A 24008-nucleotide genomic window follows, 5' to 3' on the forward strand; every position below is an offset into this window, starting at 1 on the left:
GATCGGCTGTTGTTGTGATACTGAGTAAGGTCTCTGGCGAACACTTATTTTATGATCTTTCGATGGGCCGACCAGATGGGACTTTTCTTTTTTTCCACTTGATCGATTTATCGCTCAATATCATAAAGATTTTATTGTGTATCATTCTCAACCGTTAAGTCTTCAAACTCAAGAAGTGGTTCTTGCGTGTGCGAATCTCACTCACATTCTCATAAATACTGTGTGAGATGAGATGAAAGAGTGATGTGAGTGAGGCTTCTGAATATAACATATACAGTGATATATTGAACATTCTGGACTCAATAAATTATTACAGCGAGGTTTTCACTCACAAAGTTTTGGGCGGAGGGGTTCTTGACCGCGAGAGATTTTGAAAAGAAGACAAATTTCGCAGCAGTCAGTATAAATAAGATGTGATTGTAATGACATGTCAAAAGTGGTATTGAAATATTGACATGGAGATGTATTAGAAAACTCTACAAAGATTCGGGACAGCTTTCATATTGAACAAATACAGCTTCAGAAGACAATTCGGAATAGGCACTGGATGATATGACAAACCTCAAAAATGGGTTTTACATGCTCTAAGTATCGACCAGAAAAATGCCATGAATTACTATTTGTACTTCACTTTTCCACCAAAGGACTTCTTTTGAATAAGTAATTTTCAATTATAATTTGAATAGATAATTATGAATAAATAATTTGCAGCTGGCGACATACCGAAAACCACCCTGGTTTTTGCTTGAACAGTGTAATTCCTGTTTTTATTTCAGCCTCAATTTCGTTAGCACAAGTCCTCCTAATTTTACTGTGAACTACGTTGATATAACTTTTTATGGTATTTAAGGTGTCGAATGTGCAAATCTGCTCAAAACCTGAATTAAATTATTTTTCACGATTATAAGGTTATCTACTCCACAACAGGCGTATTGTTTGAGTGGCTGAACACTGGCCTTAACAGTGATAGAATATATCGCTGTCCAGGGAATGGATTAGGCAGTGTCATGGTTAATTCGAGGTCTGAGACCCGGGTTTGAACCACAGTTAGGTCGATCATTTTTTTAACTCTTTGTGTATCAGTGAATTCGTGCCTAATGAGGAATTGGTGCGATATAAGATCAGTTATTTACTTCACTTATCAATATAGGTTTGTTCTTATTTATTAGCGCTACAACTAAATATTTTCGACATCTGCTCTATATTTAATATTTCCACACCTTCTCGAGTAGCCTCCACTTAAGACTTTTCCAGTTATACTGTTTTTTAAGGCATATTTTTTAATTTCGGGAGCCAGAACATTTTTCTTAAATTTCGTGCTTTCTCGCTATATTTTCAATTTTTGATGGCTGAGGTTAGGTCAGGTCAGTTTAGGTTACTTTGGGTTGGTTTTGGTTAGGATTTTTGGATTTAGGGGGCCAGAATTCTTTGCTTAAAATTCGTACTTTCTTGCTATAATTTCTGTTTTTGATGGTTTAGGCTAGGTTAGGTAAGTTTAGATTAGGCTGTCAGTACCTAGTAATTATCCATACGAAACACCAACTCATTCCTCCTGTAAACATGTGTTTTTTTCTTTTTCTTTTTTTTACCTGATTTTGGCCCCCAGTTCCAAAACTATTCCAATTTTTATGTAATTCCTACACATATAGAAAAATATTAACTATATAAATATTTCCTGGGATGTAGTAAGAGTTCTCACAAACTACAAAAAGCAGCTGACAGGCTTCGTAACAAATTTAAGGCCAAATAATAATAATATCTTTTATTATTATCATTTCTATTTGAAAAAACTCAGCAACACTTACCAGATTATTAGGAACCGTGTTGATACTTCGTTCTCGCCGTATCTGGTGATTATGTGACGTATCATTGTACGTTTTCGATTTCGGGACAGTTCCCGTTTGACGTCCACCACCGTTCGCTCCTGGGGCCATCGTGTTTTATACCTCAAGAAAGAAAATAAAATAATTTAAATAACTGCACTTTGAAAAAGTACTTTAATGAACTAAGCTTACAATTATACAACAAAATACAAATCCTGGTTAAATGGTTATTTATCCATTTTACTTTTACCAACTGAATTCATAAATTCGTATTACACACCTACCTCAAAAGTACTTTTCTGACTGTTTACAGTTTAATTCTACGTAGGATCCGAATTATACAGGACGTTAATGAACTATACCGGTAAATTTTAAGGAATGATCTCTCACATCAGAATATGAAAAAAGAAGTTAAAGCAGAAATATGGGGAAAAGTAAATGAAATCTTTCAGTTTGACGTCTCATGATTATGCCCGTTAGGCTAAGGGAAACGCAGCTCAAGTGGTCTTTCCATGTCAATTCATCCAGCGAAAAACCGAAGTGTCGTCCACCGACTCAGATTTTAATGATATTTGGTACACTTGGTCTACAACCACCAAAACTAGCTTGTGCAAAAGCTCAGAGCTCTGGCTCAACCCGTTCCTATGTTATGATCTATTAAAATTTGGACATGGTAGGCAAAAAATTCTACTCGGGAAAGCCGGAAATGGTGCATTGAGGTTTAAAACTGCTCTAGTAACATGCTAACATGAATCCTTTGAGGTAACAGACCTATCCATTCTGGTGCAGAATTTTCTGTAGATTTCAAATCTGTGGTCAGATTTGACATAGGAGCAACCTAAAGTGCACTTTTGTACAAAAAAACTATAATCTGGAAGAGGATGAAATTCCCTATAAAATGAAACGAAAATAGTTTTGGGTATTTGAGCATGTAATGTATCACATTCAAAACTGTCAAAATGAATGAAAAGAATTGTATGAGTTCAAAGTGTCCCCCCTGGCTTTTAGTTGACATAGCTGTTATACACGGCGCACAACAACTCTGCACTTGAGTAACGAAATGCTGTTTGCGATATGGCTGTCATTTGACCGTGATTTAGGAGGCAGAAAAATGAACTTATCAGCGTTGCCAACTGAAATAAATATTCGCCATGAATCTAAAATGTGAGGTATTATTCATAATTCGTACGTACGTTGTACCTTTTCTTCTATGTATATCTAGATTATTATTATTAATAGTAGATGTTGGATTCCACAAATAAAAATGAAAAGTCCAATAGTTTTCATCTATGTGTATGCGTACGTAAAAGAAAACACTCGCCTATATTTCTTCTATCCCGGATATGTCACCGCCAGTATCCTCTTCTGAATCACTATCGACACCACCGAGACTGATAACGACCCTCTCAGTAATTTCATCGATGATTTCTTCTGCTTCCCAATACTGAGTCTCAATTTGCTTCACATGATTACAAACTGTAATACCCATTCGTTTCTCCCGACCTCCCCGAACCCAATTTCACAGAGTTTTTGAACATCACTAATTTTGAAAGATTTGTGTTTCGTGACGCAATCCATCCTTTCAACAAAGACCAAATTTTTTTTCTCACATGGATTCAGTTTCGGGTGGTAGGGGGGTAAACGAAGCACGAGTGTCCATGACGTTCGAAAATTTCGTCAATTGCAAACTTTCTAAATCTAGATTTATGAGATTGGATTAAACTATAAAGTTCCGGCTTCAGCATATTGATGAGTGATTCCATTTCAAATCGTCCAGGGTGGTCCACACGACTGTCTCAGATTTAGTTTATTTTCTAAAATAAGAAAATACATACAAAATTATTAGACCCATATTTTTTCTTTTTGCTGAAAAAAAAATTTCCTTCGATATATAGCCTTCCAAAATGGCTGCCCTCCTCTCGGATTGCTCGAAAAACTGAAAAACATGTCAAATTAAAAATTTTATTGTAGAGAAACGAGTGCATTTAGTAACATAATCGCAATAGCAGGAAGAGTATAAAGTTGTATGTTTCGGTGGAGGGCCAAAATTCGTCTATTGGTCCAATAGGAATCGCGCAATTCACTCGCAATGTTGCCAGCTTTGGTGAAATTTTTGCTAACTTTAAACATTTTTTTCCTGTCCTCACGAGCAATATCAACCATCTGCTTCTAGCATCGAAATCTACTCCATAAGGTATCTTGAAAATGTAAAGGACTTACGTTTCTGATTATTACATCCCACGTTATAGCATGATGAAAAGCTGAAAATTTCATTATTAAGACACCATGTTTGGACGCCATTTTCTCAAAAACCCCACCTTTTAAAAATCTGAATTTTTTTTACATGTATTGGAGGAGTACCTAAATATTTAATATCCGTTAACCGTTTATGCGGCTGCAGCCCCTAACATTCGCAATTAATTATTGAAATTTCGATTTTTGTACTTGAAATGTAAATATTTTCTATGGACATTTAGATCCTATACACAAGGAGAATTGAAAGGGAGTATGAAACTTTTGAGAGACGAATCCTGACATCAAATCCAGTAGAAAAGTTCCTATAAACATGAGTCGAATTCCGCTTCGTTTTCGAGTTACAAGGTTTCCAACTCGGGACCCAAAATCGGCCCGAGACAATAGAAAATAAATATATATTTCGCGTTAAATCAGAAACTATGTATTAAAGCTTTGATAAAGTTCAGAAACTTGATTTGTATCAATATGATTTTTACGTGCGTTGCAATTCGGTTGGCAGTGTTGCTAACTTGGTAGAACTTTTTTTTCTAAATGACACTACGTGGTTTTTATTTGATATTTGGTATTTATTAATGATTATATACATCGCATGAAGCACAATTTTCCCCACATCACCACAGTTTTCGAAAACTTACATGTATTTCATTAAAAGGTGTTGTCTCGTGCGTTATTGATAGTTTGCGTGATTCGGTGTCATGAACATCGTCCTAGTGTTCTCTGGAACCATGAAAATTGTTTTCACTGGTAGCATGACATTGTAAAATGAAAATGAAACGAAATCTTTAAGTTTTCCGTGCCATGGTTATGCCGGCTAGGCTAAAGGAGACTGTGATGATGAGTGAAAATGGTGGAATGAAGAAAGTGGGGGAAACGGGAGAACCTCGAGCAATGTGTTTGTCCACCAAAAAGTCCACACGGCGCGAGCTGGGATCGAACCAGGATCCCCAAGCACCGGAGGTGAACGCTCTACCACTTCGTCCCCGCATGACATTGTAGTGCACTAGTTAGTGTTTGTGTGAATAACAATGGGGAAGACCTATTACAGTAAGAACCGTATTAAATGTGTTGATTATGCTAAAAGCCATAAGAGGATTGTGCACAGAAAGAATTCTAGACAAAAATTTTATCTTGCGGTAAAATATATGGATTGCGTACAGCGTGTCTGCCCAAACGTACTATAGGGGGGAGGGGGGAGGATTATTTGTGTCCTGTCCTTCCATTCATGTTTAGCATGTTAACTGTCTGGTTAATGGTTTCCAAATCTACATTCAGAGGAACAAATTCTTTATCTTGCTGGTGCATAATTTCACATTTACACCTTCTTCCGTGGTCACCAATATCTCACATATATTCATGTTGTCCCCGGTAAATATTCAAAGCACCCTTTACACAAATAATCATCCTCTCCTAATACTACGTTCTGGCAGACGTGCTGTACGTAATACATATATTTTACTGCAAGATAAAATTTTTGTCAAGAATTCTTTCTGTACACAATCCTCTTATGCCTTTTAAAATAATCCACACATTTAATATGGTCCTTACTGTAATAGGACTTCTCCATTGTTATTCACACAAACACTGTAACTAGTGCACTACAATGTCATGTTACCAGTAAAAACAATTTTCATAGTTCCAGAGAACATTAGGATGATGTTCATGACACCGAATCACGTAATAAACTGTTTCGTGGTTGCAGCAGAACTTCTTGAACAAGTTCGAACTTGATGCGTGGTGTTGCAAGAGGTTTTGCAATAATAAAAAATAAATTTTCTTCTTCTTCTTCTTCTTCTTCTTCTTCTTATTATTATTATTATTATTACAACTTACACAGACGTAGTTTTTATTCGACATTTCGGTTTTACTAATGATGGCAAACATCAGGTGAAATTCACACTTAATGTTGAAAACTATCAATAACACACGAGATAACACCTTTTAATGAAATACATGCAAGTTTCCGAAAACTGTGGTGATGTGGGGAAAATTGTGCTTCATGTGATGTTTACAATCATTAATGAATACCAAATATCAAATAAAAACCACGTAGTGTCATTTGGAAACAAAAGTTCTACCAAGTTGGCAACATTGCCAACCGAATTGCAACGCACGGAAAAATCATAATGTTACAAATCAATTTTCTGAACTTTATCAAAGCTTTAAAACACCGTTTCTGATTTAACGCAAAATATATATATTATTTTCTATTGTCCCGGACCGATTTTGGGTCCCGAGTTGGAAACCCTGTAACTCGAAAACGAAGCGGAATTCGACTCATGTTTATAGGAACTATTCTACTGGATTTGATGTGAGGATTCATCTCTCAAAATTTTCATACTCCCTTTCAATTCTCCTTGTGTATAGAATCTAAATGTCCATAGGAAATATTTACATTTCAAGTACAAAAATCGAAATTTCAATAATTAAATGCGAATGTTAGGGGCTGCAGCCGCATGAACGGTTAACGGATATTAAATACTAAGGTACTTCTCCAATACATGTAAAAAATTCAGATTTTTAAAAGGTGGGGTTTTTGAGAAAATGGCGTCCAAACATGGCGTCTTAATGAGATTTTCAGCTTTTCATCATGCTATAACGTGGGATGTAATAATCAGAAACGTAAGTTTTTTACATTTTCAAGAGAACTTATGGAGTAGATTTCGATGCTAGAAGCAGATGGTTGATATTGCTCGTGAGGACAGAAAAAAATGTTTAAAGTTAGCAAAAAATTCACCAAAGTTGGCAACATTGCGAGTGAATTGCGCGATTCCTATTGGACCAATAGACGAATTTTGTCCCTCCATCGAAGCATACACCTTTATACTCTTCCTGCTATTGCGATTATGTTACTAAGTACACTCGTTTCTCTACAATAACACTTTTAATTTGACATGTTTTTCAGTTTTTCGAGCAATCCGAGAGGAGGGCAGCCATTTTGGAAGGCTATATATCGAAGGAAAAATTTTGTTCAGCAAAAAGAAAAAATATGGGTCTAATAATATTGAATGTAGATCCCATATATAAAAAATAAATGAAATCTGAGACTTTGATGGGGACCAATTGTGGTTTGCCTGGACGATTTGAAATGGAATCGGTCTGATATTACAATCAAAAGAAATGTTTTTCTCTGTCAGGCACTGTATTATTTGTTGCTTGGTTGAACCAGAGGTAGGCGCTTTCTCCAAAATAACGTTCTGATAGGATGCATTATCACAAACCACGACAGAATTGTGAGGGAGATTTGATATTAATTTATCTGTGACTCATTTTTCATAATTCTCTTGGTTCATTTGGTTGTGGTAGTCACCTGTAGACTGACTCGCATTACACATTAATAATACATTGGGTACAATCCCATTTTCCCCTTCTGCATGAATCATAATTAACCTCTAACCCCGAGAGACTGGTGCTAATAGACCGTGGGAGATTGTCGCTCCAAGATGTGTTTGCAACGTGAAATGATAATATGTATGATTCGTCTACATAAAATATATTTCGCGCTTCGTTTCAATATTTCTTTATACATCTTAAGTAGGAAATTCTTTTTTCTCAAATGCCTTGAGACTCGACAAGTACGTTTTAGTCTTTGTCCACCGAAACCTAAGATCTTTCAGAATTTTTCTAAGGCTTGTGCACCCGCCCTGAAAACCTATTGATTCTGAAAGCTTTTCCCTAAGTGTCGAAACAGTAGGAACTCTGTGTTCCGTTTTATAAAAGTCGTAAATTGTTCTCCGAATAACATTACTATCAAACTCATCTACTACAACCACAGGTTTCTGACAACGCTGGATTTTATTCGGAGTTTCAAAACACGTTTTCTTAGTTTCAACTGTCTGCCCTTCTTTTTTAATATTTTTGATCGTCCGTAACGATACCCCTATCGCGTTTGCTGTTCTTTCTAATCCTTTTTCAACAGGAACTGTAAAGGTACCCTCTCGAGCTTCCATCTCCATAAATTTAATCACATGCCAAATCACATCTTTAGCCTGTGAATGGATCTTTTTGTGCTTCACTTTAGAATTTATAACATTCATTGTCACGTTAATTCACTGCAACACACACCTGCACACTTACAAACTATTACACTAGTCTATCCACACTACACTGGACCAGAATACGATAACACCACCCTCATAAAAACAAACATCTTATTTTCAATTTACCAGCACATTACACGAAACCCAGTCAAAGAAGAAACCTCAGCAGGTATCGGAAATATCTTACTTCGAGGGGTGAATGAGCCATGTCTCTGGTTTTAAGCGAATGGAATGCTCGACTGCCAAAGTGTACCATGTGTTCTGTTGACCAACAGATGTGTGGGAGGATTCCTTTTTCCTTTTTCTTCTTTTGGGAACCCAAAAGTAAAAAATAAGAAGGGTTAAAGAATGTTTTCCACGAAGTATTACTTAGCATTGTGTTATAGTGGTGTATATAAAACTAAATCTTTGTGTTTTGCAAAACTAATTTTTTTTTTTTTTCCGCCGGGACGTTTAGGTGTATGACACATTCAGCTATTCTTTAATAATTGATTTCAAATTCTCTTGTACTTCGGTTAATTAACCCTATGACTACGGAAAATCTTTTTTGAAAAATTCGGGAGCGGTACTACAATCAGAATTCAAAGTAAGGAAATGCTATATAATGTACGAGCTTCTTTTGAGAAAGAAAGAGCAAACGATGATCCATTATTATCAATTGCACCAATTGTGCAAGTAGTGGGGAGGATGTGTGATGCTTTACAAATAGGCAATCGAAAAGTAATAAACATTTTTTTTTTTTTTTTTAAACAAACGACTTAGGATTTACTACTGAGAAGTTTGAATAATCGCGGTTGGCAACACGCCTTGCGCATGTGTAATATCAACCATTTCCTCTAATTTTCATCTTACTCGCTCGGAAAGTAACGGTTTCAAAGTGCGTCGTGTCTACTGGGTGGCAGCACTTAGAAGTACCCTAGGTGAATAAAGAGTGAGGTACAGCAAAGCATAAAACAAGCTTTCCAGGGGTGCTATATATTAGGGCCCTAAACGTACTTGAACAGGGAAAATTGGGAGAATGTCGGGAAAGTTCCCTCCAAAAATGCCTTCCAACAAATTTGGCCCCTGGATTAAAGCACACAATCCAAATGTATCCCGTAAAATACTATTGCCGATGAGAAATGAGAACCAGTAAGTTTTGTTTTGATAAAACGGAACAGATATGAAGGGAAAGGTTGTATACCAATACGCTCTGTACATACAAAACCGAACTTATGACCTGAACTATAAAGAGAACATAATATAAAAAATATAAATGCAGTACTATTTATCCTTAAATCAAGAATTGTATCACATTCTCTGTAAAATGAAGCAAGCATTTCAGTGGTTGTCACGCATATTGTTCCGTGACATATGGAGAGGGAAATTGGGGATAAGTCGCAAAAAATGTCTTCCAAAATAGCTCTATTGTGAAGTTGTGCATTCTCTGAAGTAACACTGGAGCTAGTGTGCGAAATAAAGGACATTTTAGGCGAAGGGGGAGGGGGATAAATCGCACATCCGAGAATTTTAACATGGAGAAGTTCAAAACTTATGGGAGACATTCAATTCTTTAGAGGGGGATTTTCCCCCTCATCCTCCCTGGTAAGTCGCACACTGCTAGGAGTACACAATTAAAATATACCTTGAATAATATTATGAGGTATACAGGTAGGAGGTATATCCTTAAACAAGGGAGAAGATGCTGTATGACATAGTAAGAACGGAACAGAGAACAAAAGGACATGGGTGAGGGTGTTGGTGGATAATGTGGGTTCATTCCAATACAATTGTAGCGCAGTTGCTGTTTAAAACAGTTGCTTTATTCTACTGAGAATGTGGTACAAATCTTGATGGCAGGATAAGTAAGTAATACTGCGTTCTCTTTATAGGTCAGGTCATAGGTTCGGTTTTGTATGTACAGAGCGTATTGGTATACAACCTTTCACTTCATATCTGTTCCGTTTTATCAAAACAAAACTTACTGGTTTTCATTTCTCATCGGCAATAGTATTTTACGGGATACATTTGGATTGTGTGCTTTAATCCAGGGGCCAAATTTGTTGGAAGGCATTTTTGGAGGGAACTTTCCCGACATTCTCCCAATTTTCCCTGTTCAAGTACATTTTGGGCCCCAATACATAGCAACTCTGGAAAGCTTGTTTCATGCTGAAGAGAATGAACTATAAACCATGACTTTCCAATGAACAGTGTTGATATAATAGCTACTTCACTGCGAGTCTACGATTTTCTTTATACTACAGGACCCTAACGCCTTACTCCGTTGTCCATGACACCTAATCTTTTTGTACATGAACGTATGTTTGTTATATTTATCGAATGGACTAGATTTGATTCGGATGTCCGGATGACACGTTCATGTCCGTTTTTTTGATTCGGATGTCCGTATGACACGTTCATGTCCGTTCCTTGTAAGAATCAGTGATTGATATTTAGTATGATAATGTTCTTTGATAGTTACATTGTATTTTATTAGTTTTTTATTACATACGTATAATGCAAACGGATACTACCGTTACAAGTTTTTATTGTTTACAAAATTATGCGTGCTAAACCAAATGCTGCTCTGTATACCATAAAAAAGAAAAAATAATAAGAGGGTTATTTAAGCGAAGTCGAAAACGATAAAACTATTTATTAACTTTAGAACTAATTGTTTTTAAGCAGTAAGTAGAAGAAAAAATGAAATCCTTAAGTTCAACGTCCCACGGTTATGCCTCCTGGCTTACGGAAATGTATCCGTAATATAGCAAACTATGTATATTAAATACCAGACGTAATATAGCAATCATGGAATGCCCCCCACTGGAAAATTTTCTTCAGGCGCCCATGATCCTGACAAAGACCTTTGGCTCTTTTTCATCTATTTTGGCATCGAGAGACTAAAAATATCAGTTGATTACGAGTAGTGCAAATCAAAGGCGTACACATGCATTAAGAAATGAAATTATACAATTGATAATAATTTAGATCAACTTTAAGTCTAAGACAAACCGATGAAATATAAGTGTCACTGTTAATATTAAACAGAAAATAGTTCGGAAAATGTATTGGTAAATATCGGTGTCCATTTGCCGATACCGATACTCCCAAAAGTGGCCGATATCACCGATACTGATATATCAGTACATCCCTAGTGTAACTGTGTATACTTAATGCTGTGAACAAATTAAAAAGTCATCTTACGGGACCAAAATGTTTACATAAATTAGTCCATAAGGCGTTCCCATCTCTGCCTAGCTCTGACAGCTCCCGTCCGACACTGTTCTACATCATTCTTATTCTTTATTTCCAAGAATTATTTATACATTCATACGATACACACAGACATATATACGCCACATCATACACTACAATACATTATAAACAGTATAAATCTGTCCTACAGTCAATTTTTCTTTTGTCAGTTACTTTTTAATGTTTTTGTTGTGTTATTCGAAATATGCGCGAGCTGAAATTCGTTATATGGATATCGATATAGTAATATTATAATAGTATTTTTGAAAGATCGATGAAAATAAAATAGGAAAGGTTACTTCATAGTTGTATAGCAATCTTCAGCACTGTGCTACTTGGAATTATTTCGGTGCAAGTTTACAATAGTTCGTCACGTCATAAAAATATAATCTTACGGTTAAAATGACTGAGCATATGAAAGAGGGCTGCACTAAATATTAATTTCCAGTGACGGACTACTTGTGCACACTGTAATACAACTGTACTTTATGCAGACAAGCGTAAGGTCACTACTATCAACTCATTGCAAGTGTTATATGTAGGTTAAAGCAAGTGAGGATGGCATTTAGTATATCCCTCAAAATCCATCGACAACTCCGGAGCCGGCACTGGGACCTATAGCGAGTTATAAAAAAATCTCGTTTAAGTGTATACCCTCCGTCGCTGACGCGCCTTCTTACGGAAACACCTGGCTGCGCTCCTGCCCTGACTCGGTTCGATAGTACTAGTTTTTAGTGCCTACCTAACATACGTTGGTTCGTGTTTTACGCGCTGTAATTTTCATGCCATGCGTCCACACTGCTCCCAGAGAATGACCACATTACAGTTACAAATAACGAATCGTAATCATTACCAAGGATCTGGGAGAAACTAGATAATATTCTTAAGTCACATATGAAAGATTACTAAATTAGGTTATTATTTTCTGACGGCAGAACATCTTTGTAAGGTGCAAAGCTGCAATTTATGTACTGAGTCTGACAAACTACTGCAAAGTTGCACGATTAATTCCTTTATTTTTTAAAGATTTCTTTTATTTCTATTTTCAATTTTTGGAGTTTTCTTTTTAGAAATATAGTTAAATCAGCAGTGTTTCACCTATTCACTATCAAATAACATTTTGAAAATTTTATCTTTTTTCTGTAGGATACCAAGGAACTTAACTGGAAATATCTTTGAAAACAACATAGGTACACTTAGTTTAAATGAATAACGTGCTTAGTAAAAAGTGAGTCACTAATCGATATTGAGATTTTAACGAATTAAATAACTCTTAACAGAAATGATAAAGAGAAACGTAACTGTGCTCGCCTACTGGATGTCAGGGTTCAAATCCTTGACAACCTACATTAGATATACCCGGGTTCTTTAACACGGCAATTCTTAAATTCTCTTAAATTTAGGAGTTATAAACTTATCCTAGTAGCATAAGAGAATAGAGTCACGCAATGCCCATTTTATTTGGCGCCCGTAATAAACTTAAAAGAGAAACATTATTATATAAGGAAGTTCAATAAACGTTATAAGACATTGTTGTTTAACATAAAATTTCTTTGTAATTATCAATCTTGTAGCATCCACTGTAAATAAAGTACAACAGTAAACGATTTGAGTCGTTCTAGAATTACGGAAGATAATACATTCTATGAAATTTCGTATTAATGAGTAAATCAAATACGATTATACAAATCGAAAGAATAACACAACCACATTAGTTAACAACAGTAAAACCATTAGAAGAGAAATGTGTCCAGAATATGTCTTACCAGCATCGAAAGACAAAATCTTAAGCTCAAACCAGATATAGCATTACATACACTGTAATACACCTAAAATAAGACCACTGTTACCACCCACCATTTTACGAAACAATTGACAACCGAAAATAGAGTAATAACATGCGAAAAGTGTTGCTAAACTGGTACATAAAAATAATTCTTATTTCTTAAAATACTCATGATTTAATAAATTGATATTTACTTATTTATTTATTGAACAAATTCCCAGCTAAGCATAATAACATTTTACACAGCAAATGTTAAGAAACAAAAAAAAAAAGAAAAAAGACAAAAACAATTGTGTACGTAGAAGCGTAGAAACACAAAATTTCGAAATAGCGTCCGAAGCAATATTATTTAGAATTTTATCATAAAAATTCGGTTCAGTTTTACTATACGGATCTAAAGATTGTCAAATGTACAGAAAAATGGTCAAGTCTTTAATTTGCCTATTTTATGTCAAGAACAGAACCCAATTTATTAAGAATATTTCGTCTTAAAAAGGGTAATTTTAAATTTAAAATGACTGAATGCATGTGAATGTAAGACATTAAATTTCACTGCCAGAGGAATTTTTCACAAAGAAAAACAGTACGTATTTAATGTGCACATATCAAAGACGATTGTGTCAAATTCTGTACAATGTAAGAAACCTGTATATTATGTTTATTAGTATGAAACGATTATAAGTTGCATATTTGCACAACCTTCGTTCATGCATATACTCTCCGTCGCTCACGTGCCTGCTTCTTGCGGATGCACCCCTGCGATGCCGTGTGGGTCCCAGAGCTGCGCTACTATTCAGACTCTGTAATCTGTGCTAGCTAGTGACTAAAAAGCACGAATACTATCCTACCGAGCCAGGACAGAATTGCATTAGAGGACCTGGGCTGTAATGTTGAGGTGTGTAGTTACATAGGCGAAGAAACTAGAAAAAAAATTTATACCGCTTAAAAACTGCATTTGTATAGATTAGAGCACTTGTCATGGCCCTATAATAGAACTCTATACTTTCTCTCTATACTCTATAAAATACACGTTTCCTATATTATGCAGGAGGGACATTTTACTGATGGAAATTAATGTTACACAGCCGTCTTTGAAATACATAGTAGGCTATAGTACTTGTAAGGTTTTTAATAGTTGTAACCTTACACATGTAAAGATAAAACATTAGTTTCCTAGATTGTGCAGAAATATTCCGCCAGTGGAAATTAATATCTTCGGCGATTTTCTTTCAAATGCATTAATTCATTTTAATCGTAAAACTACAAATTTAAGGACGATATATTTTAAATATTTCTCTCTTTCAACTTTCTAATGCAGTGTTTTGTTTTCTTTTCTTTTCTTTTCTTTTACTATATTAACAAAACACTATCAGACTGCACATTAATAATCACTGTCTGCTTCTGGTACTGGTACCGTTAGGCTATGTGATCTGTGCACACTATCATCCGCTGCAAATGATTGTAGTTGGTGTTGTAAACTTAAAGAGAATGATGTAATCGTTGGTTACGTGAGAAATAGCTGCAGGTGTAGCTATTACTTCATGAAAATGCAGTCAATTAGAGGGTTAACAACTCAGTACATTTACCTTATCGAAAGATTTCTGGGCAAAGAGTTCAGAAATCAAGCGAAAAATTCTAAATGGCAATTGTATCGGCGTTATGCAAATCATTGGAAAAATAACTTGACTGCTATTACACCTGCATCCCGGTTCGCATCTCTAAAAGTTGGAAGTGCAGTGGGTTCCCTATCATTTTTAAAATATAATTTTCATGCATTCAGGAAGATTGGAATAAAACATTTTGGTTATGGTGCATTAGGGAGTTTAGCGTTAGCAGTAGCGTTTTGTGCTGAGAAGGTTGGTGACAGAGAAGGTATGTACTGCTCTCTTAAATTAATTGTTTTGTTTCAATTTTACTAGTTTTACTATATGGATCCATAGTATAAGTAGTAGTAGGGGTAGTAATAATAGGAACGGCTTACAAGCCCCGCGGGGGTTAATTAGGTTCTGTTCTCGACATAAAAAGCCCAAATTAAAGATTTGCCCAATTTTTGGGTTAATTTCCAAAGTTGGGCGTCCGTTTCCAGCGAAATTTTTAAAATTTACAGGAAATATATGGATAATTTAATCGTTTGTGTGCTTGATAATATATAAGAATCTCGAAAAATCTGTTTATTTGTTATATATAAGCGGTTATAAACATGGGACTATATGGCGAGCGGAGGGAACTACTTGGCGCAAGGTAACCGAACAGTTGCATTGTGGGAAAGAAACGAGCATTTATGTTACCAACATGGCGAATGTACAAGGGCAATAAACTAGCAGTTTTAACATTTGTGAAGGAATACATTGATAACGAGCAAAATATTTTAAAAGTTTGTGAAGAGCACGGATTAATGAACCTAATAACAAATTGCAGAAAGTGTGGAAAGGAGATAACAGTGAAAAGACTTGACGAAAGCGGACGCCCAACTTCGGAATATATGCCCAATTTTTTCTCCACATTCTACAATTTGTGGATCCGTATAGTAAAACTGCACCTTACCTTAAATTTATGTTTCTTTTCGTTCAGTTTTACTATAGACACATAGTATTATTATTAGTAGTAATAGTAGTAGTGGTAGTAGGAACGAGTTAGAAGCCCCACAGGGCTTTGTTGGGTTCTGTTCTCGACATAAAATATGCAAATTAAGGACTTCCCCATATTTTTCTGCACATTTTACAATCTGTGGATCCGTATAGTAAAACTTTTTGTCACATCACTAGAATCCATTGTTGAAAAATTATAACTCTTTTACTAGCCCAGATTTCCTTCTTATTGTCCCCTAAAAGGTTTCCACTGGGCGACATGAAAATATCTCATTTGGCAAAAATAAAACTCAAGGGGACAACCAAAAGTAATCGTTGAAAAATTGGCCCCTCAACTAAACCACACCTGTATTCAGCATAGAAAAGTTTTATAACACTACCAAAATTCATCCAGATCTGAGATAGTGGGTTAAAAGCCTTGGTTGAACTGACGTGGAATGACCCCCTTGTATTCCTAAGATGAGACATACTCTTTCTTATTGAATTGATTGAAACTCCCTTTCATATTAAACAGCTACTCATTGCTGACGAGAATCTGTCTGTCCCCACTGAAGAAAATATTTACATTTGCCCTTCCTTTGCGCATCAGGAAGTGTCCTGGGCATTACTTGAGCAGGCGGCTCTACCTATTGTCACACATCTATTGCATTTTCCGGTTTCTTCTTGCACAGCATGTACTAAATGAGGAGCTAATGCATAAACCACGATAATGTTACGCTCTTTATCGCACAATTCTTTGTAATAGAATCGTATATTGCATTACATGCATCACAAATGTCCATTGCTAACACGAACAGAATAATCCCGCCGTTTATTTCTACTTTCGCTTTCTTGTATTCTTCCACTTCAGTAAATAGTTACACTTAGAATACGTTCAGTACCATTCAAAATATATTTCAATATAATATCCACTGACTGAAATTACTTATATTCACACTCCTATTCTTTTACGAAAAGTGTTTGACATCGTATTTTACCTATAAATTTTGTTTTTGGTAGAGCCGTCTGCTCGAGTGAACCCGTGCCCCGTATACCGTAAGTTAGAAGAGCAAGATCATTCTTGAGTAGCCCAAACCAGGGTTGGCAAAAAACCATGGTTTTTATTTTTAAAAAAAACAAAAAAACTGTTATTTTTTTTTGTTTAAACCAGGTTTTTATGGTTTAAATGATTTACTCTATACATTCATATCATATATGGACAAAAATAAGTTTGTTTCGCCTTGATGTTATTATGCAACAACCGGGTTATGCTGGAAGGGGTCACATAAGCTTAAAGCGGAATAAAAACCGCTTCTCGAGTTACATCCGAGAGAAATTGTCCTCCATTTGAACTCAGAACCAGGACTAATTGGCCACAAATGCGATACGTCTGCCATCTCACTCACAAAGGAATCCTGATAAAAAAAATACGTTGTACTGATCTTTACATGCTTCTTAATATAACTGTCAAGAGTCATTTCAGAAGAACAAAAAGATAAACAGTTGCACAAGTGAAACCCTTACACAGAATTACATATGAACAATTTCAAAGTACAACGGAGTACAGAAGAACTAATTTAGTTCAAGTTAGTTAACAACGATTTTTATTGGTCCAAATTAAAGAAATACACCGACTTAATCTGCATATCAATAAGAAAAGTGAATAAAGATACGAATTATTTTAATCCACTTTGGCTTAAACTCATTTATACATAAATAGATACCAAAGATACTTATTTCACTAAATGCCTCTCGTGGGGTCTGTATGACTCCCCCCCCCCCTCCCACACACACACACAAAGTACGGCATTTTCGATGTATTTTATCAATAGTAAACATTGAAACGAAACAATATTTAGAATTTTTCTTCGATTGCAATTAAATAACAATAATAACAACTACAAAAAAATCACAAAATAAACTTGTAAAAAGAAGTTGCTTTTGTAGTATAATCTTTTTGAGTAATGAATGGGGAATTTAGGTCTGAATATAATACGAATAATATACGGGAGTGAAACGTGATAACCCACAAATGTGTGTTCATCAAGATTTTACAAACACTTACACTTTGACGAACATTTTTTGTTTTTTGGTTTAAACCAGTTGGTTTTTTTGATGTTCAATCTAAATATGATGTGTTCAATCTAAAGTGAAGAAAGTTTTTAAATCGAACTAGCCGTTCCGGTTGTACACTCTTTAAGTACTCAATGTTAAATGAAAATGCAACATTGCCATTTATCTGGACCCACAACATAAGTGAATGAAGTTACTGTATTTTACGCTAACGTATCGATGGCCAACCCCCATTTAATACATGACCCCTATTCACCATACTTATGAAAAATTGATCCACCTCCCCCAGCCCCTCTATTAATGTACAGCATTTTTCACCGTTAATGTGCAACAATCTTGATGGTGTTTTTTTTTTTGGGGGGGGGCGGTGGCTCAGTGGTAGAGCGTTCACCTCCGGTGCTTGGGGCCCTGGCTCTATCCCAGCTCGCGCCTTGTGGACTTTGTGGTGGACAAACACCGTGCTCGTGGGTTTTCTCGGGGTTCTCCCGTTTCCTCCCACTTTCTTCATTCCACCATTTCACTCATTTCTCATCATCACCGTCTCCTTTAGCCTAGCCGGCATATTCGTGGGACGTAAAACTTAAAGTTTTTTTTTTTTTTTTGTTTTTTTTAGCTCTACAGATTTACATAAACCTCGGGTAGAAATTTCCAAATGATACATTGCTTAAATACTGAGATGAATTTTTGTATTAAGCTCTACGAAATATTAGATGGCCTCGAGAACGACCGGCATGCCTGAAATTCTGAAACTTTGGTCTCGTATTTCTCACAAACTATTAGAATTTCGGAAGAAAAATTTTACAGATCTTCATACCTTAGTAGTGTTAACAAGTACACGAAGTTTCATTAAAATGTGAATTGTTGGGTGACATGGCCTGGGTGATTTGACGTGGAATGAGCCGCCTGGTAAATAAAAAAATCTCCGTAATACAATGAGGGTTATATATATATATACGTGTCCACTTCATGTGCATTGTAATACAGTGCTAAATGTATGAAAAAAGGACGAAATAAATATAATACATATATAAATATATATTGAATGATCTACCTTGCTTTCATGGAAACGTGACTTTGCCATGCAGAAGCAGTCATCTATCAAAAGCTGTTAAAAGAAAACTAAAAACTGTAAGTTTTGATTCCTTTATTTTAGATTTACCATTTCATATTTGTGTAATCTTTTGTCAATGAACAGTAAACATCGAAAACATCCGACGTATATAATTAGGTGTACGTTTAACGTTAATATTTTGTTTATTCTAAAATTGTGTATTTTCATACATCTTCTTTTTATTACTTGTGTACTTTCATTCATCTTCATTTTATGTTTCCTACAATTTTTTTTTCTTAAAACGTGTAGAACACTTTTGTTCTTGGATTTTCTTTTTCTATTATAAATTCTTAGAATGTGGAGTACAGCTTATAAGAAAAATATTTATAAAGTTTTGGTCTGTACTAAGAGGCCAAAATATGTGAATAACACTAAGTTTTGGTATAAAAAATATATCTTTAATGATATGAGCATGGCAGGAAGGGAGATAAATGTAGAACTCCGGCTTATCCGACATTTTTGTTATCCAGCCTTGGGAATAATTATAGAACTCCGGCCTATCCAGCGTTTTTGTTATCCGACCTAATGAGGAATTATAGAACTCCGGCCTATCCAGCGTTATTGTTATCCGACCTAATGAGGAATTATAGAACTCCGGCCTACCCGGCGTTATTGTTATCCGACCTAATGAGGAATTATAGAACTCCGGCCTATCGAGCGTTTTTGTTATCCGACCTAATGAGGAATTATAGAACTCCGGCCTATCAAGTGTTAGAAAATACTGACTCGAGTAAAGCGTATCTCTTTACAGTGCATTAAGTAGAAAGTTCATTAAATATGAAAGAATTTGCTTGCATAAAATATTAATAAATAGATCAAGATATTTAATTATTTAATGTACGGTAAATATTATACATTATACACGATTAATGTAAAACAATGATTGAAATTAACAATAAAACATAATTAAACGAAAAATAAAGCACAATGTGGGTTGCTCTACTTATGATGTTTTGGGCCACTAAATATTATTAGGTCGTTTGAATCCAGTTTTTTGGTAATTATTCAGCCTCAGTATGGTATTCCTAGCAAATCATAGAACTTATGTTGACTGGTCTCTGGGTTTTAATTTATATACTTCTGCACATACTTTTTCCTTATTTCTACAAAGTCAAGAAGTCGAAAGTAAAAGTGTGATGCAGTTAGTAATGTCCTGTGATTTTATATGACATTGTATATTCTACAAATTCTATGATTATGTAACTTTTTTTTTTTTTTTAAGTTATTTTGTATTGTACATGTAAGTTAACACAAACTTTAATTTTATTTATTTTTCAGTTACCAGATGGTTCCAAGCAGCGAAGAATGGAGACACAATTGAATTAAAAAAGTAAGTAAAAGTCAGTAAAATTAAAATTCGTTCAGAACTTCTCGAAGTCTTGGTGGAAGGATATTTCCAACCAATCAGTAATGTGCATATTCATTTTTGTGTTTTTCGGTAGTAATTTATTCCTATATATATAGCGATATCAGGTTAGGTTAGGCGAGAATTTTTTACTCTTCACTTTTCATAAGATAGTTTGTTGGGAGCTGAATCAGATTTACTGGTCAGATTTTTTTCTCTTTCTTATAATTGTCCTATTATTAATATATTCCACTTATACATCGTAGACGGAAGTTCTTTTCATATAAAAAGCACGTAACTTCATTCAAGAAACTCAACTGTAACTTTTTTTCACCTCCTCGATGGTCTGAAGCGCGCCTATGGTGCATAGTGTCCTGGATTCTGTTTCTAGTGAGAGATCCTTGAAATTTGAACGCTTTCTGTTTCTGGTGAGAGATCCTTGAAATTTGAACGAATTCCGTTTCTAGCGAGAGATCCTTGAAATTTTAACGCTTTCTCTTTCTGGTGAGAGATCTTCTAAATTTGAACACAGTACTGGTTCGAACTCAATCTGAAATTGTAGGTACACGTCTCATATCATCGCCTTGATTCTGTGAGGTTTGCCCAACTCCAATCCAGTCAGTCTTTGCGTTTTCATCGGTTGGACCTACAGATTTTTCTATATGTACTCCCTGCGGGTCTTATTCCACTCCTTCAAGTATTGTCTCCGTACATTTGAAAACCAATTCCGACATTAACATGGCTAATCATTGTTTCATCTTGTCTTGTCTAAATGCTCCACCTAAAATCAGGTTGTACTCCATTTACTTAGTGTAGCTTGACTGATTTGTAGTAAGTTCCAGGATAATGTATCTGAAGGGTTTTCATAACCGAAAGACCACATGTATAACCAGCATTATACTCAACATTCAGTCTATAAACATAATGCACATCTTAAGCCTCATCTAACAAAGTGTTACTATTGATGCTGATAGTTGTTGATGCAGTATCCGAGAAGAGTTGGAAATAGAATCAAGATATTGTAAAGAATTAGATTTTTAATATGAGCATAATGATAACTTGGATTGTAGTGCGCAATCTCGTATTGGTGCAGATACAATAAGGGAGGATGACAAAACAGATATATTGCTTTAACCCGTTACTGTAATCTGGCTGTGTTTGTACTGTAATTTGCCTAACATCAGAGAGTTCACCATGGTCCCATCATTATGAAAGCGTCGTACTCATTATGAAAGTTTTTATTTATTATTATTATTTTTTTTTATCATAACCGGATTCATCACGGAACCAGCGTTGACAACTCGATCAGAAGATATTATCGTATGTAGCACTTAAAATTATAGTTTTTGCCGTAAAATTATCGTATATTTTGTTTCAAGTCTAAATATCAAGCTGTATTATTATTATTATTATTATTATTATTATTATTATTATTATTATTAGTAGTAGTAGTAGTAGTAGTAGTAGTAGTAGTAGTAGTAGTAGTAGTAGAAGAAGAGAAAACTAACGCGAATGCAAACAGCTAAAACTATATTCTTGAATCTTCTTAGATAACAAGAATGAAGTTCTATTCTTTACGAGTCTATCGAAATGAATTGTGTGGCTTTCCTTCAACACTTTATATGTTTACTTGTGAAAACTTATCTACCCCAAGTAGCTAGTAATTCTCCCTTATTGATCGAATAGCTAACGTAGGTTTCATGTGTATGTGTTCAGTGTATGTTAAATCCCAGTGATCCGATTAACCAATTACATAGTAATAATAAACATGAGTAAACAGGTGAATTGGTTCGCATTTGTAATGTTTTGAGTAATTTGGTCACAATTGTTGCAAAATTCATACCTTTTTCACGCAATGAATGAAATTTCTTTCGAATTTCAAATACCCCCAGAACTATCCTTTGCATTTTACCTGAAGCTATTAAATTATTGTATGGTTTCCTATTATCGTACATCAACTATCGTACATCATACGGGGGTTAAAATTATCGTATGATTCGATAATTATCGTACATGTTGGCAACGCTGCAGGGAACTCAAAATAATAAAAGTGGCTAGTAGTGACCATGACCAGGTAGACATCTTTTGATTCTTTGTAATAATTTTCTTATTCTCACACTCCTTTGCGCTCCGATGACGTCCCATTTTGTGTGGAAAGCTAAGTGTCACAATTTGCTGCCTTCAGTGTCTTCTAAAACATTAGGTAAATGCCTTTCTAGAAAATTCGAAGAGTGTAAAATCGAGGCTGGACCGAAAATCGAACCCGGGTCTCTAGTGTACTACAACTGTGTACTAGCTACTCCGCAACCCTGTCGGCTAAGTCTTGATGTGAATGTTTAGCCATTCAGACCACATGGACGCAACTCCTGATCGATTTGAATGGCTGAAACTGATCTGAGAAATGAGAATACGTAATTGGTTTGAGTAGCTCCAATCGATCTCAAGAATAAGAATATGTGGCTGGACACGAAGCAGCTTGGGTTGTGTGTAATTCTCGGCCCAGTCGTCAGTTTCAACTCTGAATTTCATTAAATTTTCACCAATAGGAAATGTGAGAAAAAGTTAATTGTTTTCTACATATATAATAAACTAAATTCCTGACGCAACAGCCCTCAGGGGGCTGGGACCTACTAGCCGGCTTGTGGCTCTCTTGCCTTTAGACTGATTTGTGATTAGCACATGATCTCCCCTCGCCTAGAGCGTAGTTTGCGAACTTCTTTCCTTCAAATAGTTCGCCATTAGTCTTCGCAACGCTGAGTGCACGATGCAATGCAAACACCATTTGGTGAGTACGATATCGTGTTATAAAAGACTATTTTATTTTGATTCCTATATGCCCGCGATAACTCTACTTTTTTTCTAATCACGTGTATGTACTGACCTGCTTTACAGGTTGATAGCCAAAGGAGTAAATGTAAACCAAAGACACGAACTTGGATGGACAGCTTTGCATGTTGCTGCTATGAATGGAAGAGCAGAAGTTGTGAAAGTGTTATTAGACGCCGGAGCTAACCCTGACGAACCCGATGAATTCATTAATGCATACAGAACAGCAAAGCTAAAAGGTCTTAATTCTTTGGATGGTAAGAATTATTATTCCCGTACATTTAAACATATTTTAGTTTTAAAGTATGCTTCATTCGACAGAAAGGGAGTGAGGAAGCAAAGTTGTTTTAAAGAAAGTTGATTAATTGATTTGGAGTTTATAACATTCCTCTTCTACGCCAAGGCCATATAAACTTGGATCTACAAATTAACGTGTTCTCCGAATCATGTGAATACACACTGCGAAACCAGGCCTTGTTTCTCATAATAATACTAACTATATAACCACAAGAGAACTCAAATACAAAAGAAAAGAAAGGAAATCAGGAATTTTAGGCGTCGTGTTGACTTTTTGGTTTCGTGATAACTTTGGGATGTTGAAAGAAATATAGAGATAATATAAAGAATTATGTAAAATAAAAATGTACACTCATGTCCAAAATGATTGTCGCGTATCTATAACTGTCTTCTTGTAAGAATATAATTCGATAATGATTTTGCAGGGTACTTTTAATACTGATACTATGTGTGTAATCGAGAAATGTATATTTGTGGTAAATTTCATAGGAAAAGAATTATAAGTACGAAAATTAGAGTGAGTAAAACAAAATGTTGCTAAATGGACAAGAAAGTTTTATTTTCGTTTTATTGTTCTTATTTACTGCTCTTTTGACATGAAATTTACCAAATACATGTCTTTGCCGATTATACACATACTAACATTATAA

The 24008-nt window shown here is 35.3% G+C and overlaps 2 protein-coding genes across 2 annotated transcripts in view; one reads left to right on the forward strand and one right to left on the reverse strand.

Annotated features, from left to right (window-relative positions):
* Positions 1-13249, reverse strand: part of cmb (combover) — a gene marked incomplete in the record, with an annotated part of 274174 nt that extends 260925 nt beyond the window's left edge. The window contains 2 exon segments of the mRNA XM_081752595.1: positions 1806-1946; positions 13120-13249. Of these exon segments, the coding sequence (XP_081608721.1) occupies positions 1806-1934 (129 nt within the window).
* A 1282-nt stretch (positions 13250-14531) lies between these two features.
* LOC145681152 (mitochondrial disaggregase-like) overlaps positions 14532-24008 on the forward strand; it is a 43447-nt gene continuing 33970 nt past the window's right edge. Inside the window, exons 1-3 of the mRNA XM_081752596.1 lie at positions 14532-15011; positions 20169-20220; positions 23128-23318. Of these exons, the coding sequence (XP_081608722.1) occupies positions 14681-15011; positions 20169-20220; positions 23128-23318 (574 nt within the window). The 5' untranslated portion in view covers positions 14532-14680. The remainder of the gene's footprint in view (positions 15012-20168; positions 20221-23127; positions 23319-24008) is intronic.

Source organism: Thermobia domestica, chromosome 3 (assembly GCF_964235325.1).
Source record: "Thermobia domestica chromosome 3, izTheDome1.hap1.1, whole genome shotgun sequence".
In the NCBI taxonomy this organism is placed as follows: domain Eukaryota; kingdom Metazoa; phylum Arthropoda; class Insecta; order Zygentoma; family Lepismatidae; genus Thermobia; species Thermobia domestica.